Here is a 17,291-nt window from a genome sequence, read left to right as displayed (position 1 = left end):
CATGGAAAGCAAGGTTTGTCCTCTTGAAAATCCAGGCAACCTATCCCTTAAGCCTCCTCACCAGGAAGAGGGCAGATAGACTCGGTGCACCTTTTATTTACTTTCCTTTGACTACTGTCAGCTGAGGTTCTTCACACCCTCGTTTGGTCTAATTATCTCCTCATGTTTGAGTTAATTTCTAATGAGGGGATCCCATGTCTTAGTCTATTAGTCATTCCAGAGCCGTAGCACTGGAGCCTTTTACCACAATGACTAAGGGGGTGCAAATATACCTTCTCACTGGTGCCATCCTCATGACCAAGCTGTATTTTATAAGCGCATACTGTCATTAGCAAACCCACCAATAATTTGCAAACCTCGCCATGTTACAGGAATGCTGATATCTTTATTTCTGCAAAGCACGTATGCAGAGCCTGGCCCAGCTACAGCTGGTGGTTTTAATCTATAATAAACCCTTGTCATATAAACCAACTGTTCCTCCTCATTTTAGGTGCCTGTCTGTCTTTCAGGTAAATATTTTCTCTTGCTGACCTAGTGTCATGAGCTTCCCCAGTTAAGATTAGTTTGCTAAATCTCGTCAGAGGAATCTATATGTGCTGATATTCCCTCGTTGCTGATGGCCTCACATTTTGACTGTAACCATGGTGCTGCTGGATTTATCATGGCTGCATGGCACAATGTGTATCTCATTATTCTTTCTTGGCAGTTTTGTATAGCTTTTATTTAGCTGTAAAAATAATTTACATTTCTTGAGCACCTGAATTAAAGATAAAATAGAACTATGACATCGAGAGCTGGAGATTTTATGCAAATTTATTTATAAATATAAATCACATTTAGAATGCAAACTTACACAAATGTCTTCTACAAATCGCCCACCTCTTAAAGAAATTAATTCTTTACTTTTTTAAGAATAATGCCTTAACATATTATCTACATAGTTGCAATGTGAATGGAGACCCGGTAGAAAATCCAAAGTGAAATTTGGGTACCCTGGGTTGCTGATGAGATCAGTTATGTGACAAGGAATTTTTTTCACTTCTACATCACTGACTTGAAATTGCTTCAGGTCACCAGCCCGTGGCACTCTTCATCAGCTGCTCCTGGCCTGGGATGAAATTCTGGCTCCATTGAAGTCACCGGCAAACTCTTGGTTGGCTTTACTGGGGCCATGATGTTCAGCTGTGCTAAGTGATGTACAGGAGACGCAGCGACATCACGAGTCTACTGCATAGTGACCACGTACCCACGTCACACGCACAACCCAAGCACCTGGTCCAAAAGCTGAGTTATTCAAATATTCCAGAATAACATTTCTGGGAAAACCCAGCAACTTGCATCTAATTCCAACACATCTAAACATCATAAGTCCAGGTATTTTTTATTGTCTTTTGGGATTTCAGAATGATATAGAATATATATTTTAAAGTGGGATACAAATGATGGGGGTTTCCTGACTATAAAGCTACTTTGAGCAAATAATTTAACAGTAGTTATTTTGATTTCAAAATGGTCATAGATTTGGAATATAAAGACCTACTGTTGGACTCGATGATCTTAAAGGTCTTTTCCAACCTAAATGATTCTATGATTCTGTGGTTCTAAATATGGCTTCATAAAATTTCTTTTAAAACTTTTGACAGTTTCTTTCTCAGGCTTTTCCTTGCAGCCCCTTCTGGTGCTTGGTTATTTTAACATTCTCTCCTCTTACACAAGATCTCTGCTTTATATTTGTGGGGGAAAAAATCGGTGGTTTTTTTCTCGGCTTTCCAATAAAATAATCCATGTGAGGTCTCAGTTTTGATCAACAATTTTAGTACAACATCCCTTCTACTTGGTGGAAGCAGCATCCAAACCATCTCAGAAATCTCTGTGCTTCCCATCCTTCTGCCATGCTGAATTCTCCACTGTGCAGTCCTAATCCCATTACACTTTAACCAAAATAAAAGGGTGGAGAATTGTTTCCTAAGGGAAAAAAAAAAAGCCTAAAAATATTAACTGCCAATGCCCTGCTCTTTCATTAGCTCTGCTTTCACGTTGAGGCCAAATACAAGTCCTGAATCAAAAGTAACACAGAAAATGACTTCTCCTTCAGTCAGGAAGCAGTTCTGCAGGGTGGTTGCTACGCTGAACCTGTGTAATCCACACCACCCAAATTTCTGAGCCTCTGCTCATTACACTACATATAGAAGCATCCAGCTGCATTTTGCTATGCCGTGCAGAGCACTTGTAGACAAAGTCAGCTATCATCTCAGACGTATTAAAAGAGTTATTTAAGCACTTTGTACTAACTTACGTCCAATTTAGCTTTGCCTCTTGCCTGTCACGCAGCGCTGCTTGGCTTTCTGTGCATACAGCTGGGGTGAACCACAGGACAAAACCCTCCCTGATTTGCATTTCTCCTGCCTGCAGCTTGCCTGCCAGCCTGGGGGGAGCCCAGGCAGCGAAAGTCTGCCTACAAAGCACCTCAGGAGCCTTTTGAGTTTCAAAGATGATTTTTAATTATAGATTTGGGCATCTATAATGTCGGCATTCAGCAGCCGACAGGCTGATCCGGCCACCCACACCTCTAAGGACTTGGTAAGCCTGAAAAACTCAAGTCCCCCCATGACTGTTATCACATGTGCTACTGCTTTAGGGGCATCCCCACTCGCCTGTAAAAATGGTACCTCAATACCGCAGTCAATGGTAGAGTTGGGAGCACAAGGAACACAGGCTCAGGCAAATTTTGCCTTTCAAATTGTAATAACACATTTTATTTTTTTTTTTTTTTAATTTCACCTTCTGAGAAACTACACAAGGAAGGAACTCCAGGATTACAACAGAAAATATTCATAAAATGATCCTCTGGAATTTACCAGGTTAGAAACTTCCTGTCGGCGTTTTTAACCATCTCACAAAATTCCTTAGAAGAAACATAGGTTTTGGTTAAGTCCCATAGAACAACCTAAAACACAAGTAAAATGGGTCATCTGGTGGATTAACAGAGAGGACGTGTTTCTAATTTTATACATTTAGTTTATCAGAAGAACGATACCTTTTCTAGTCAATTATTGCTTCATCAGCATACTCAGAGGGTGCCGCGGTGTTGTGGGCAGAATACAGTCACATTCCCCAACACCGCATTAATCTTGCCATTTGCAGGGTAGCAACATCTACTGTGAAGAGCAGGAGAGCGATGGTTATGGATGTTCAGCTTTGCATCCTGGCTGGTGCCGGACCAAAGGCATTCATCGGGGCATCCGAAGGACGGAGAAGAAATGAAGAAATGAAAAAAAAAAAGAGGAAGGTGTATGAATGAGAAATGCCATAATTAAGAAGAGCCAAGTTAACTGGAGACTGGTTTAACGAATATAGAATAGTTTTACATCTCAGGAGGGAGTAATACTGTTACAACCTCAGACAGGGCCCGAGGCCCCAGTCACGAGGAGTTTATGTGCTTCAGTCCCATCGCAGACAATTGGATTTAAGCACATGTTTAAGTACGTGGCTGAGCAGGGATGGTTTGCGAGATCTCTATAAAAGCACAACCTTCCATTCTCCCAAACCATATGGATTTGACTTCCCGTATGGAGTGACAAAATAAAAATATATTCTAAAAATAGCTCTCAAAAAATGCACTGGCTGAAGGCTGCTTCCTGTGCTACAATTTGATTAGCCTTGTGTTTTATTTCTTCAGCAGCGATTTCATTTTATCTCTGATTTGGAGCATGAAAAGCTGCTTTTATAGTTGTAAGCAGAGGAGAAAAAGGCATCCGGGAAGCAAATCTAGAGAGCTCTTCTGGCTTTATAGGAGCTGCAGGAACAAGTAAAATGATTTTAGAGCAGCAGAAAACAAAGTGATGCTGGGAGATGATCTATCTTTGCAATCTGTATTTAAGTTCCCTGTCAGCCCCTCCGCGAGTGCAGAACATTACATATTCTGTGCAGCTCCAAAGTAACCTAAAGGAGCCAAAAATTGTCAGTGCAGAAATCCCCTCTGCGGAAGGGATCTCTGCCAGCACGGCTCCCGCCCCGCTCAACGCAGCGGCCGCACGCGGCTCCCTGACAGCTCCTTCTGTCCACCGCGACGCGAGGAGCTGGAGGAGCCGCTCCCTCGGTGTCTTGGCGTTGATGGATGGTATCAAACGCAAACATTCCCATTTGGGCTCTGCTGTAAGGTGCCTTCTTAAAAATCATAAACTACTTTTTTTTTGGGAAAAAAAAAATACTGGAAATCTTAAATTCCTTCCCACTTCAGCTGGGTCAGGGAGCAAACCATCAACCAAGCGCCCAGGGAGCTGCTGGTGGCATCTAAGACCTGAAACCGCTGGCTTTGGAGGAGGGGAAGGAGGGAAGATCAGTCTTGGTGGGAGCCCCCTACCACCAAGTTCTGACTTGAAGACTCAAGAAGTCAGTCTCACAGCTGGCCTTAACAGGAATTACTTTCCCCCCGCTTCGTGTTGGAGGACAGCTGGGGAATGGCACCACAACACAAACAAGTCAGCATCCCTCAACAGCAGCTGGATCTTGACTAGACGAAGGGCTGATGAGCCCTACGCTGGCCATGGGGTTTTTGTATGCTTGGTTTGAGACTGATTCAACACGGTGTCTCAACAAGGATCCTTCCTTTGGGATCTGCTATGAGGCTCTGCGACTCCAGAAGTTCCCCACGGATGCCTGGGCTTTGCTGCTCCCTGGTTTAGGTTGCTGCCTTAGGCTGAAGGCTGGGATTTAACACCCACCCCTGCTCCAGTGACAATGCAAGCATGGGAAGCTGTCATTTATTTTTCTGGGCTATGCAGGTCTGCCCAAACTATACCCATCCTTGTCACCTCTGAGAACCTAAGGCAAGGTAACCGCTCTGGTTAGAGACATACGCTTCTCATTATTTGTGTCTTTCGCCAAAATAAGTAAACACATAGATAGATAGCAGATAGACAGACAAGTAAAAACATTCACGTTCAACTTCCCAGGATGATGGAGTAAGTCATGTCTTGCTTTTCCAGCATTTCAGTTTTCCCACATCCGTGAGTTTGCTTGGTTTTATGCAAATAATAAGCGTGGATTTCCTGCAGGCTTCTGACACTGCTTTAATAATGCACACTCTGGGAGAGCTTTCTGTCCTGTTTCTGGGTTAATATTTGTTGCTGTGGTTGCAAAAGTGAAATAAAACCGAGAAAAACTGTGTTTGCAAGAAAACCGTGCTCCTCTCCACAGCACAGGAGGGGATAGTGAGCACCGGTGGGGTGGGACGGAGCAGGCAGAGCAGCGCCCGGCTCCTGTACAGCCCAGAAGACATGAACAACCAGCAAAGGGCCAACCCTTCCGCCAGCTGTTTGCACCAGCTGGGTATCTGGAGCAAGAAAAAATGGCAAGACCGATGGCCAGGACCCCTGCTCTGGGCACCAGTCAGGCTCTTGGATGTTCGTCTCCAAGCCACAGCCCCAGCATCTATGGCAGTTCAAAATAAAGTTCATTTTGGGGGGGGTTTCTCTCTCCAATCTATTAAAGCTTTAGGAATGACTTTTCCAATCTGAGCAAAAGCTCTAGATTTACCCTTAAAAGAGACTTTTATAATATCTAAGAAATATTAAAACCCAAAAAGGGAAAATAAAAGATATCTAGAGTGGGAAGAAGCTGTGCTGTAAAAGCTTTGGAAGAGAAAGGATTAGAAGCCAGCTTTTCTCTAAAGAATTTATAGAGGGGAAAAAAAACACTTCGGAAACAATTATTTACAAAGTTCAAAGTATTTGGCACCCTTTGCTTTGGTAAGATAAGGGGCAACAAATAACATCCATAGTCCCAAGGAGTTAGCCCAATTACTTCTGTCAGCAAAACTAATTTTACAAAAAATATATTTCTTCTAGGAAGAATACTTTTCTTGCTTGAAATTCATTTTTACATTGCTAATAAGTCTCTTAGCAGTAGATTATAAGTGCCTCTTAAGCCAGGAACACGCGGATCGCCCTGAGCGCAGCCAGCGGTCTCTTCTCCGGAAAAACCATGATTGAAGCCGAGGAGAATTTCGCCTGAGGAGGTTCACTGCAGGTGTTTGGTCCTGTGTCTGTAACCTGCACCATTACAGAAACTGTTAATAATTATTATACACCGCCAATCTTCAGAAACACGATCTAGGACTATTCTGACCTTTTTACCCCGTCTTGCAGCTAGAAATGAGAGGGCATTTTCAGGGTTTCGTGCCCAGAGAGTAGAAAAGAGTCCACCTGCCTGACAACCTGTATAAGGTCCACGAACCTTAAAAATTTGTCCAAAATGACCCAGAAACCATCTGAAACATCCTAAACCTGACACCTGCTGAGCCAGGTAAACCCTTTAAGGCAATGTGAATTCAGAAGAATTTAACTTCCGTAAAAAAGCGATGGATGAGAGACGAAGGCAATCGAAGACAGTCCTCTCCGGCGGGCACTGACGGATCCCACTTCCCTGAGCTCCGCAGATGTGGCACATTTCCAGAGGAGATGCTGAAAAACACCTGGCTGTGCTCTCTGGAGGTGAACAATAGCGGGAGCTGCGCTGAGGCAGGAAGACGAGTGGTGAATACGGGAGACAAACGGAGAACTAGAACCTTTTGACACATCACCAGAACAGTCTGAAAAAAAATGTTACTGTCTCTTTGTGGATAAATACAATTATATCAACTCTACTTGAAGGCGGTGAGAAGCCCGAGGCTGCCCTTGGCACCTCACCTACACGGTGCAGAAGCGGCTGTCCTCCCCCGCCGCATATCGGGGCTGGGCTGGGAATTCACCACTCCGACACCGAGGAGCCCGTCTGTGCCCTCCCCTGTGCTGGGAGGGGCAGAAAGAATAAAAAGTGATTTTTAGAGGCAATAAGAATTACAGCTGGTAATGCCTGTATGGAACAATAAGCTGTTTTCAGGGAGATTATTGTCGAGTATTGCCTGCTCTGCAGCGCTTTGCACGGAAAAGCATCAGAAACAACGTGGCTCGGGAAGCTGTCCGGAAAATAAATGCAGTACCTTAATTCACCCAGAGAAATGCTCACTTGTGCAAAGGAAATATTTAGCTGATGAAGAAAGAGGATCAGCTTCCAGCTTTGGATATTCTGGGCAACTCCCTGATTGATTTGTGCATAGGCACTTCACTGAAGAACAGAGATTAGAGGTGTCTATGGCCAGTCCAAACATTATAAGAAAACATGTCACAAAGTTACAAATCTAAATCCTGCACCCAGAAAGGGGGCTAAATTCTTTAAATCAAGTTATTCCATTTTAATTCCTTGCTTTCCTTGATTTTTTGTTCCGAAGGCTTTGTGGCAATTCATGTCAAAGAGCTAAGTAAATATTTTCTTGCACTGTGTGGAAGGTGACGTCAGGCGGTGATGGAAGTGAAATACTGACTTTGTATAACTGTTTGTACCTCAGATAGAATTGACTCATTTTGTGAGATTATAGAAAATGCATTCTGTGATTATATACGCCCCTAGAGGCCTCGTGGAGGTGAGATTATGCATCTCACAATGTTATTTTACCAGGAAAAAAATGAACTAAGTAAATAAAAAATCTGCAGGATGTGACTTCATCATGCACTGTTGACATCTGCTTATATGATTTAAAGGATGTTACTATGAATATCATAGTTGCTAATGTAAATGATGAAGAAATCATAGGTCAATCATATAATAATAAATATTAGCATAGGTTTCCCAAGGCCAGAAATGGCTGAAATGGTAATTGGACTTATGATTTTACTCTTGAATTATGTGATACTGAAAACACTTTGGTCGCTGCTGCTTTCCTGGAACTGCTCCATTAAAGCCAAGCAGATACACTCTCCAATCTTTCTTATTCCAAGAAATAATGTCACCTTTTCATAAGGATTATTTTTCTTTCACGTAGGCACGCCCCTCACCCCGTATGCTGCGTTAAGTTGCCACGTTAGAGCGGTGCAGTGAGCTGCACGTACGTGGTCCCTATCGCTCCGGGTGCTGGTCTGAGGAGGCAGCACCCCACCTCTGTCAGCCGTGTTAGACACCTCGGGGTAAGGTAGAAAAAGAGGAAAAAAGCCACATAACTGTACTGCAGGCACAAAGCAAGCATCTAACCTCGTCCTCTTAAACACCAGAATAAAGTGCTCTCAAAACGCATTAATGCAATAGCCGATATATTACATTTGATGAAAGACTGGTCCAAACAATATGGTTTAAATTGACAAAATACCTGAAACTCATGGCACTATTTATGACACCACTGAATTACCCTGGACACACAGAAGACAAAAAAAAAAAAAATACGGCTGCAGCTTTAGCGTAATTCATTTAGGAGTTATCTGGCAACACCTTGTGCAGCAAAAAAATCACCCCAGCCAGCCTGGTGCTGCGGAGCAAATGCCTTCTTCCAGAGGGCGAGGGGGCTGATAGTCACTTTAAAGCACTAAGTGTCATTCTTCACCTCCTTTCCCCAGCTCCGTACATCCCTCCCTGCGACGAAGGCTGCATGAATTTTTCCGAGAACGGTCTGAAAGTTGGAAGCTGCTACATGAAAATATTTTAAGTAATAGGAGTTGCTGGGTGATTACTGCATTACCTGGGGATTCCTGCCAACCGCCGCATATGGCGGGCTTCGGAAATGCTGCTAAATCATATTTTTACAGGGAACAACAAAACCCACGATCTAATCCTGTAATGCTATCTGAATATTGTTGGGCTGTTTTCCTTTAATGCTTGTAACTCCTTACTGATGGGAAGCTCATAGCTGAGCAGTCATGTTCTAGCTGGTGTCTAATGCTGAGACACTCCGTACGAAGAAATCCGGATACGCCACGAGTATTTTAGTGCGGTTACACAAAAGTCTAAAATTAGGTCATAAATTATATAATCTTGCAAGGAAACAACAAATTTAATGACTATGCCAAACCAGAGATAAAAGCTGAGGAAGGAAATAGCATCTTTCTCATTAAATATTAAGGATCAGATCCTTCAAACATTTTCCAGTGATGAACTCTGTGGGAGTTTGGCATCTGTATTTGTGTGTATTCTATAGAATATGCTTATACATCATATACAAGTGCTGAATGTGATTTATGGAGCGCACACACATAGTAAGTATACTTATAATGCATAAATATATTCCCTCGAGAGCAGAGAAGGTGATTAGTGACAGTTTCCTAAGAGGTTTAATCAGGTATCGTGATGGCTTATTTCCAGTGTTGCTCCAAAAGCGTTTCTCATTACAGGGCACTGAGAAAGAGCAGGTAGAGGCATCTCTTTTTCGCACTTACAGCGGCAGCAGATATCACAGACTTAGAGATCAGCTCTGTGCATCCTCGGTGGGATTCAAGAACCCTGCAAAAGAAGAAAGATTACCAAGTTATAACAATGGATTTGAAAATTCCCTGCAACCTTTGAACCTCTCCCCTAATGCTACCGTGCCGTAGCCTTTCTTCTAACCTCACACAAGACAAACCTGATTTGATCTATTTAAAATAATGCAGAGGTTTTGTGCATGTTCCCTTAAAAGTTTTAAGTGATTCCCGTGGGACTGATGCCCGGTGTTGATGTCCCGAGTACGTTAATGAAAGGGAACGAGAATCTCTGATGGAATAAGCCAGATAGCGCTCCCGTCCTTGCTGTCGTCAAAGCCTCTCTGATAACCATGTCCATTTTTTCAAAGATTTGAGTCATTTGTGGGTTAACTATATAATCCTTGTGCTGAAGCCTGGGAAAACTGCTGTTGATGCCCGTGGCAAATTCTTATCCTAAAAAAGCATGAAAAAGAGTAGCAAGTAATTTCAATTCCATAAAATATATTAAATGCAGCACACAGGTATGTAAATGGGAAACTCCATAACTGTAATTTGCCCATTTAGAGCCTGATCTAAAGGCTATAAAAGTTAATTTGAAATCTTTTCATTGATTTTAATGGCCTTTAGATCGGGCTTATATTATTCGCTGCATATCATGTTTGTTTCAGTGCAATAATGCACTTACCTAAAACATGAATTATGTGGATTATAACACATACAGATCCACTGCTTATTGTCCAAAGGCAAAGCTTGTGACATTTATTGACTTTAGCAACACGCGTAAATTCTAAAAATCAAAAGGAAGTCCCAAATAATGATTACACTTTTTAAAAGTGAGATAAAAAATGAGGCGGCCTTCTTTTCATTATATACTAATACAATCTAAATGTATTTTAAGCATTGAGAAATCCAAATGGAATTTCTCACAATTCCTCCTTTCTGACTGCAGCAGTTCAACAAAAAATTACATGTAAATGATTCAAAACCTCTTGAAGAAACGCCTTTTTTTCTAATTTGAGGGGAAGAAAAAAAAATGTTTCAACCCAAGCTCAGCAAGGGATAACAGTATTACAGTCGCTGCAAGGAGAATTTAGCCACTCATAATTCTAAATCCTTCTCAAACGCTTTATTGCTATAAGGTGGCTAATACCATCCTCTACACAACAGGGCTCCCATAGCATTAACCATGAGAGATAGGCTTCCAGAAACAAACTATAGCAAAGTAATTGTAAATCTCTAATGATGCATAAAACCAAGCTGAATTGGTCCTGAATTCTCAGCATAAAAGAAATGAACCATCAGAAGAACCAATTCTGGTGGCAGTATAACATACCCCAGTGTGGAAACTCTTTATGGTGTTTGCTGCAGTGGAAATATTCCTACTAATATGCAAGCAATACGAATTCATTAAAAATGCCCGAATGCTGCAACTTCTCATGATATTATGTGTGACATTAAAAACAAATCATTAGCCAAAAGAAAACCTCATCTGTACCAAAACAATTCACCGTCTTCTTTCTCAGTTGTAGCCAGTTGTCCATACGATTAATTCGGTGGGTTCTGCATGGTTTTGGACCCATCTTGCAAGACTTTCAGGATGATGCCGTGCTCCGTGGCAGGTACTGCCTCACCAGGCTGGGCCGCGTTGGAGCTCTGCCCCACCAAGACTGTCACATCCCCAGGTGCTCAGCTGAACCTGGACTGGTGTGCCAACATAAACCCCAAACCTCCCATTTTCTTAGAAGGTTTAGTCAACTCCCACTGGATAAGCAGCCAATAAAATATTTAAATCCATAATTAATTATATCATTTGATTAATTAATGGTGCAATCCACGAACTCTACCAATGAACCCAGCTCATTCCAGAAACCTCAGTGCACAAACCTGGACCTTCACCCATTAATCCATCACTGTCCAGAGGCAACTTACTCCAGAAGCAGATCAGATGGATTATCTGAGAGACCAGAAATCACTTACCCATGCACAAACGAGGCACAGCAGGCGCAGGGGTTATGCACGTTTCCCCATGCAGCCTTACTCAGGAGCTTCAGCGTGGCCATAAACACGACTTCTTTTGAGGCAAGAAGCCCGTCTTACTTTTGCATCTAGAAGATCTCTGGCTTTTTTTAGACACTGCCAAGAGGTATTGCATGGGATGGTGCTTTTCTAGCACCGGGGCATCTGTCCACTGAGAACTAGATTGACAGGGCTGAAACGGTTGGGTTTGTTTGTTTTATCATTTCACAACTCTAAGAGCCAGACATCTGAAAGCTCGGATACATCATTGCACAGTGTCAAAATCAATGAAGGCACAGATTTGAAATCTGCATACACGGACAAAAATAGGGCGTTTCTGAAATTAATTAAAATTTCTAGGCACTACCTAGAGAACAATACTTACCCATAATATGCATACATCAATGTATATCACATTTAGTGCATGGGTTTTAGTGAAGCTGCAGTTTTCAAGTCTTGTATGTAGGACTCTCAGGCTTAGCAATGACTTTTCATTTTAAAAAAGCATTTTAAAGAATTCTTTTATAAAAAACAAGAAGCAAATGTCACTGATTTAAAGTCAAACTTAAATGAAATGAAATGCAAGTGACCCACCACGGCTTTCTACGCTTCCAGTTGCAACTATCTGCATCACATACTACATGTGCAGTATAAAACATACCCTACCTACGTACAGGTGTTACAGCCTTATCTATAATCCCTGTGGAAATTATGGTAAGAAAAGGTAAACAATTTTGAGGGATTTTTTTTTTTTTTAAAAAAGCATTGATCTGAGTCTGTTCCTACTGCAGTTAATGAAATTTTTAACACTGACAGCAGTAGAAAAAGTTAGGATAAGGATCAAAGGTGAAGAAACTAAGTTTCCCTATTATATATCCTCCTTGTACATACATATATAACAATAAAGGAATGGAGAAACTGATGAAAGAGGGGAAAACCGCTGCAGGCATAAGAGAGAAATGAACTAGTTCATACCGTTACAAACCGCCGGTGAGGTGCTGGCACCATGAGCATCTTTTTTATTTTCTTGTGAGTGAGGGGTCTTACCCTGTAAGCAATTTTTATGGCTGTTCATTTTGGAAAAAAGTCCGAACTACCGGACCCATTGCCCTGAGGATCTCACAGCAGTAAGTGCTATCCAAGATGCTCCATCTGACACCTCTACGTTCAAAGGTACTTCCATTTTTTCCAATCAAGTCAGAACAACTCTAATTAAATTTAAACAAGAAGCTAAAGTGAGATGAATGGTTTATAGGTGCTTCATGCTTCCCTACATTGATTAATAGATAAAGAATTCATACCTCCACCAAATTAGTTGACAAACCCTGCTGTAATTTATTCCTTGTACACGATGATCTGTAAGCACAGTGCATTCTAGCAGGGACTGAGCTCCAGCTCCCTCTAAATATATTTCGTGTTGGTTGGCTGCACCCACCAGGTATTTACATTCCATAAATCTTGTCCTTGTATTCAAAGTTTCTCAATATGGTTTTCATTTTAAATTAAAGTAGCAGCGGTTATTCTTGCATAGAATGCCATTATTTGTGAATCAGGTTTGCAGTGCGGGCAGTTGCGTTGGACCGTGCTATTTCTTGGTGCCCAAAGAACTGATCTGTTGAGTTTTACTTTTCCTTTTGCTTTCCCTGATGTTGTCCTGCATATTACTCTGCTCTGTAAGTGAGCAGCAAACACAATTTTCTTTCACATGCGGATGAAATTTTGCTAGAGCCGTGCATTTGCCACTTCAAAATCAGGCTCTTTAACCCCAAAGCTGATCCAGAAGATGCTTGCCTACTCCTAAAGCAGAGCATTACAAGAAGAAGGCATGCCAGGGGCTGTGCCAGGGACTGCCTGTCTGCCCCAGCCGGCGGCGAGCCCCGGCCACCATGGACCAGGCTGGAGCCATTCAGAGGTGGGCTCCAACTTTTGGAGGTGGCAATGACTGAGCTTATTTTTAAGGAGTTTACTTTTTAGAATAATGCAGTTCAGGTTAGGGTATGAACCAGCAGCTGGCAGGAGATGTATACGGGGCTTAATCTCATTCATCGATTACTTTACAGTTCAAATTTTGCAAGGGGCATCCAGCCCTTGAGACGGATATCCCTGTGTCAGAAAAACGGAAATCAATAAATCTATTCAGAAAAACAATTTCATTTTGCTTCTTAACCAGAAATTGAGATACACACATTTCTCCCTTCCCAGTCCTCCCTGACTTAAATATATCCTGTGTTATATAAGTAATTGTTTTGAACCACTCTAGGACACAGTCAGAGACATGACTCCAATAACACATTATCAGTAAAACAAAGCAAAACAGTTTCACGTCCCTGCTGGGTTTGTATATACACTCTTAAATGAGCAGATTCTCTCATTATTCACCCTGATCTGGTCATTGTATGCTTAGTCACAGCTGTCACAACAGGTGCCCGAGCGTCCTCCCCCTTCATGGCACTGTGTTTTCTCTCCAGAGTTTGTTGTCAAATTCCTCTGCTGTCTTTCTCTGGTGGCTTTGCTATTCCCTCTCCGGCTCTTCCCAGATTCAACTTCATAATTACTTCTGAAATCATCCGGGGCTGGCTGACTCTGGAAGCAACAACCCTTCGTCTTAAGCATCAGTTCTTCTTTACAAGTTGATGCTCTTCATCCCATCGCATGAAACCAGTTTATCCATCAACTTTGGCCATGCTTTTCTTGCCTGGACCTTTCTCCATCTTTCTTGATACCTCCAGTGACCACTTCTCCTCACTGCAATGCACAACAGTGTGTTGCAGAATATACTTTGGGACCATGCAGCATTTAGAGGCTGATTCCTCCACTAGAACAGATTATCTCCCCCTATGCCAAACGACAGCAGGAGTCTCCAGTGACTTGAGGATTTCTAGATGGGGTCTTGCCCAACATTATATTTAACATGAAAATTCTTTAAAATTAACATTTATGCCCCAAGATATCATCTCTTCACTTTTGTTTCTCCCTAACGTCCTTCAACGGTGGTTTGGGGTTCCCAAAATTGAGTGCAGAACTGCTCCCCTCCTGTTCCGTTCCTCTCACTGCAGATTTATGTACCGCATTTTCCCACTGAGCTTAGCACTCATTGGGGATCTTTTACTGCTGAAAATCCTGTGAGTTCTTGAATTATCAGCACTGTGCTACTGTGCACTAACAAAGTTTATCTGATACAACAGCATATCAAACATTTTTAGTTCTGTAACAAATGTTTTCTTAGCTGGAAGCAAGTCTCCTCTGACATTAAAGTACCTCCAAATAAAGAGACAATTTTATATGATTTTTTTGCTATTGTCTTCAAGGAATATAGTGTATGTTGAGGGCAAAATACACACAATTCAACCTCTTTTATGTTTTGTAGACATCAGAATTTAGGGCCTGATTTCCAAAGTGCTATAATCCATCAGTCACACCGAATTGCAAAGGCTGGTGAGGGAGAAACTAGCCTGAAAGTCAGCTATGTAACCTATATCAATCCCCTGAAGCACTGAAAAGATTGGGCCAAAACATTAAGGCAAAAGCTTTTTACAATTTTACTTCAATAAAATTACACAGGAGCAAGGAAAATACCCAGCTTTTGATTCACAGAACAAATAGATTCAGTACAGTACTAATAACATTTAGTTTGTTTTCTCCCCCAAACCCCATAGTTAGGGGTTGAGACATGCATTTATATCTCAGGTTTCATCCATTTGGGATTGAAATCTTTTTTTCCCTACTTACTCTTACAGCCTTCCCTGTCCTACAGCACGGTATAACATCCCTACAGCAATTACAACTGCTTGCAGTTGGGAGCAAAGTATTACAAAAATCTTTAATGCATTGCCACCATTTTTAATGCAATTTATTAGCTGACAACCAAAAGTAGAGGCAGTGTCATGTATTCATCCAGATTTCTGTTGGTCACCTGCACTTTAAGGAATTCATCCTCTAAATTATTACACTTTACAGGTCTTTGGACATATTAATTAACATGTTGAGCTAAATTGACTTCAATTCTTGCTGCCTTAAAACTGAAGAGAGAATTCATTCCTCTCTTTCTTATTCTCCCTCTTTTCCCCGATTACTTTAAAAGTAAAGTAATTATTGCTGGTGTGTGTGGCTTGACCCTTCCCAGGATGGGAAATCTCCCAGGCTTGCATGTGATCACTTGCTAAACTAGAATGGGAGCAGCTCATCTGCTCCGCTGTGGTGCAAGTCTGCCTGAACGCAAGTACACACTGATCTTAAAGAAAACATAAATCTACAATAGATACAAGGAAATTAATAGAGGTGAACAGTGATTTGGGGGGTGGGGGGGAACAAACCAGAACTGAAAGCTGGTGTACTGCAAAACCAGCAGTGCGAAGAATGTCAAGGAAATGAGCTTAGCCATAGCCGCTTTTTTTTGTTTACCTTGTTCTAATTGCTTTAATTTATGACTTTACTTAACTTGCTTTCTCCAAAAATCATCAGACAGAATAAAAGGAACCTCGATTGCTGTCTGCTGAGCTGCAGCTGACTGGCAGGCATCACTTCTCCAAAGGTTACAGGACGCAATCACTCCCATGGGGCAGAAAGCAGGAGTTTCGAACCGACTCTCAGTTTTACATGGCATTTCTGTAGCTGTAAAAGCTCCATGTTCCATATTATTAACCTCTTTCTATTCAAGGATCCAGAAAAGGTGGCTGTGTCAGCTACCCAGCCTGAAGTTCAAGACCTTTATGGGTGGGGCGACATTTTAGAGCGTAATAACTAGATAAAATCCTTATCAAAGATTGTCAGAGAGTTGGAATTACCAGTGGTTATCAGTCAATAATTGTTAGAGTAACTGATGGGTAAGCAGTAACCCTTCACATGCAATTCTTCTGTGGGAATGAGAAAAGCAGCTGGAAGGAATTCATAACAAGAACCTCGCAGAGCTCAGAGAAATGTGATGTATAAACAGATTATTATTTCCTGTGGATATTGATGATAAATGAACTGGATTTGGTATGACTAGGAAATATCACCACACTCTAAGCCATCTGAACTCCCTGTGGCTCAAGGTAAAAACCTCTCCTGTAACTTATGAGAACTCGGCATAAAGAAAGCACTAAATATCTGGATCACTGGAAATACAAAAGTTAAACATTCCTCTTGCACACTTTTCATACAAGTAATCTTTCCTGTGGGTTTTCAGTGTAATGAGTCATTGATTATTGCAAGGAATGCTTTATAGGGTAAATTAATTCATATAAGAGAAACAGTAAGAAGTGCTAAGTAGCCAGATAAATAAATAAAATGCGAAGTGTGTTGGTCATCTGGTTGCAAGTCAGCCCCAGGGGACTCCCGTATCTGTAAATCAGCTACTCAGTGAACGCTACCACTACCTGGGCTCCTCTTTTCTCATCTGTACCTATACCTAGAGCTTTATAAAATATGAAAAATCCCCATAGAAAAAGCAAAAATAACCAAACTCTGTTCCTCTGTTGGAAATTAGATAACCCATAACAAGATGATAGCTAATTACATGAGAAAACATATGCAAAAAATGGCTTTTCCACTTAATTTAGAGAAAAAGTCTATTCAATGCATGGTCACTCCGTTCAGTGTAATAAACAACATTTCTAAAAAGAAAACAAATCAGGAAGAGTAGAATACCTATGTTTACGGTTAAAAAAAGACAAGGCTGATGTTTGGAGAAGCTGGTTGTACCCATGAAATTAATCTTAAAATACTTTTATGGGCATGGGCCAGGTCTAAAGATATTACCTGGCTTTTCACCGTGCTTCCAAAAAGATTAAATTCTAATGAAGAAGACACTGAAACAAGAAACACGCTCAATGCAAAGATGAAAAAGGAGCCACCTTCCTCCTTGGCACATCTCTGGTTCTTCTTTAGCTTAAGTCATATCAGGTATATATCAGTGTATTTATGCAGAACATCGTTTACCAAGTCAGTCAGCAAAGAGTAAGTTTGCAGCTGGCCTTCAAGAATTACACACAGGGGAAAACTACACTAAAGAAACAATATAATTCCCCA

At 41.5% G+C, this 17,291-nt stretch overlaps 1 protein-coding gene across 22 annotated transcripts in view; it reads right to left on the bottom strand.

Moving 5' to 3' along the window:
• Positions 1-802: 802 nt before the first annotated feature.
• Positions 803-17,291, bottom strand: part of LOC143164442 (uncharacterized) — an 89,503-nt gene continuing 73,014 nt past the window's right edge. For 6 of the 22 annotated variants that reach the window (XM_076347043.1, XM_076347048.1, XM_076347046.1 and 3 more), the window contains 3 exons: positions 9,243-9,306; positions 6,694-6,791; positions 2,535-3,209 (listed from right to left, as the gene is read on the bottom strand). In XM_076347043.1, the coding sequence (XP_076203158.1) occupies positions 3,071-3,209; positions 6,694-6,791; positions 9,243-9,306 (301 nt within the window). In that variant the 3' untranslated portion in view covers positions 2,535-3,070. Of the gene's footprint in view, positions 1,966-2,534; positions 6,792-7,829; positions 9,307-17,291 lie in introns of those variants that run through there. The other 16 variants (XR_012996077.1, XR_012996078.1, XM_076347054.1 and 13 more) reach the window with 11 other exon arrangements.

The sequence above is a fragment of the Aptenodytes patagonicus genome, chromosome 9 (genome assembly GCF_965638725.1).
Source record: "Aptenodytes patagonicus chromosome 9, bAptPat1.pri.cur, whole genome shotgun sequence".
In the NCBI taxonomy this organism is placed as follows: Eukaryota; Metazoa; Chordata; class Aves; order Sphenisciformes; family Spheniscidae; genus Aptenodytes; species Aptenodytes patagonicus.
The sequence above is the reverse complement of the archived record's forward strand: the minus strand, read 5'-3'. Positions and strand labels throughout refer to the sequence as shown.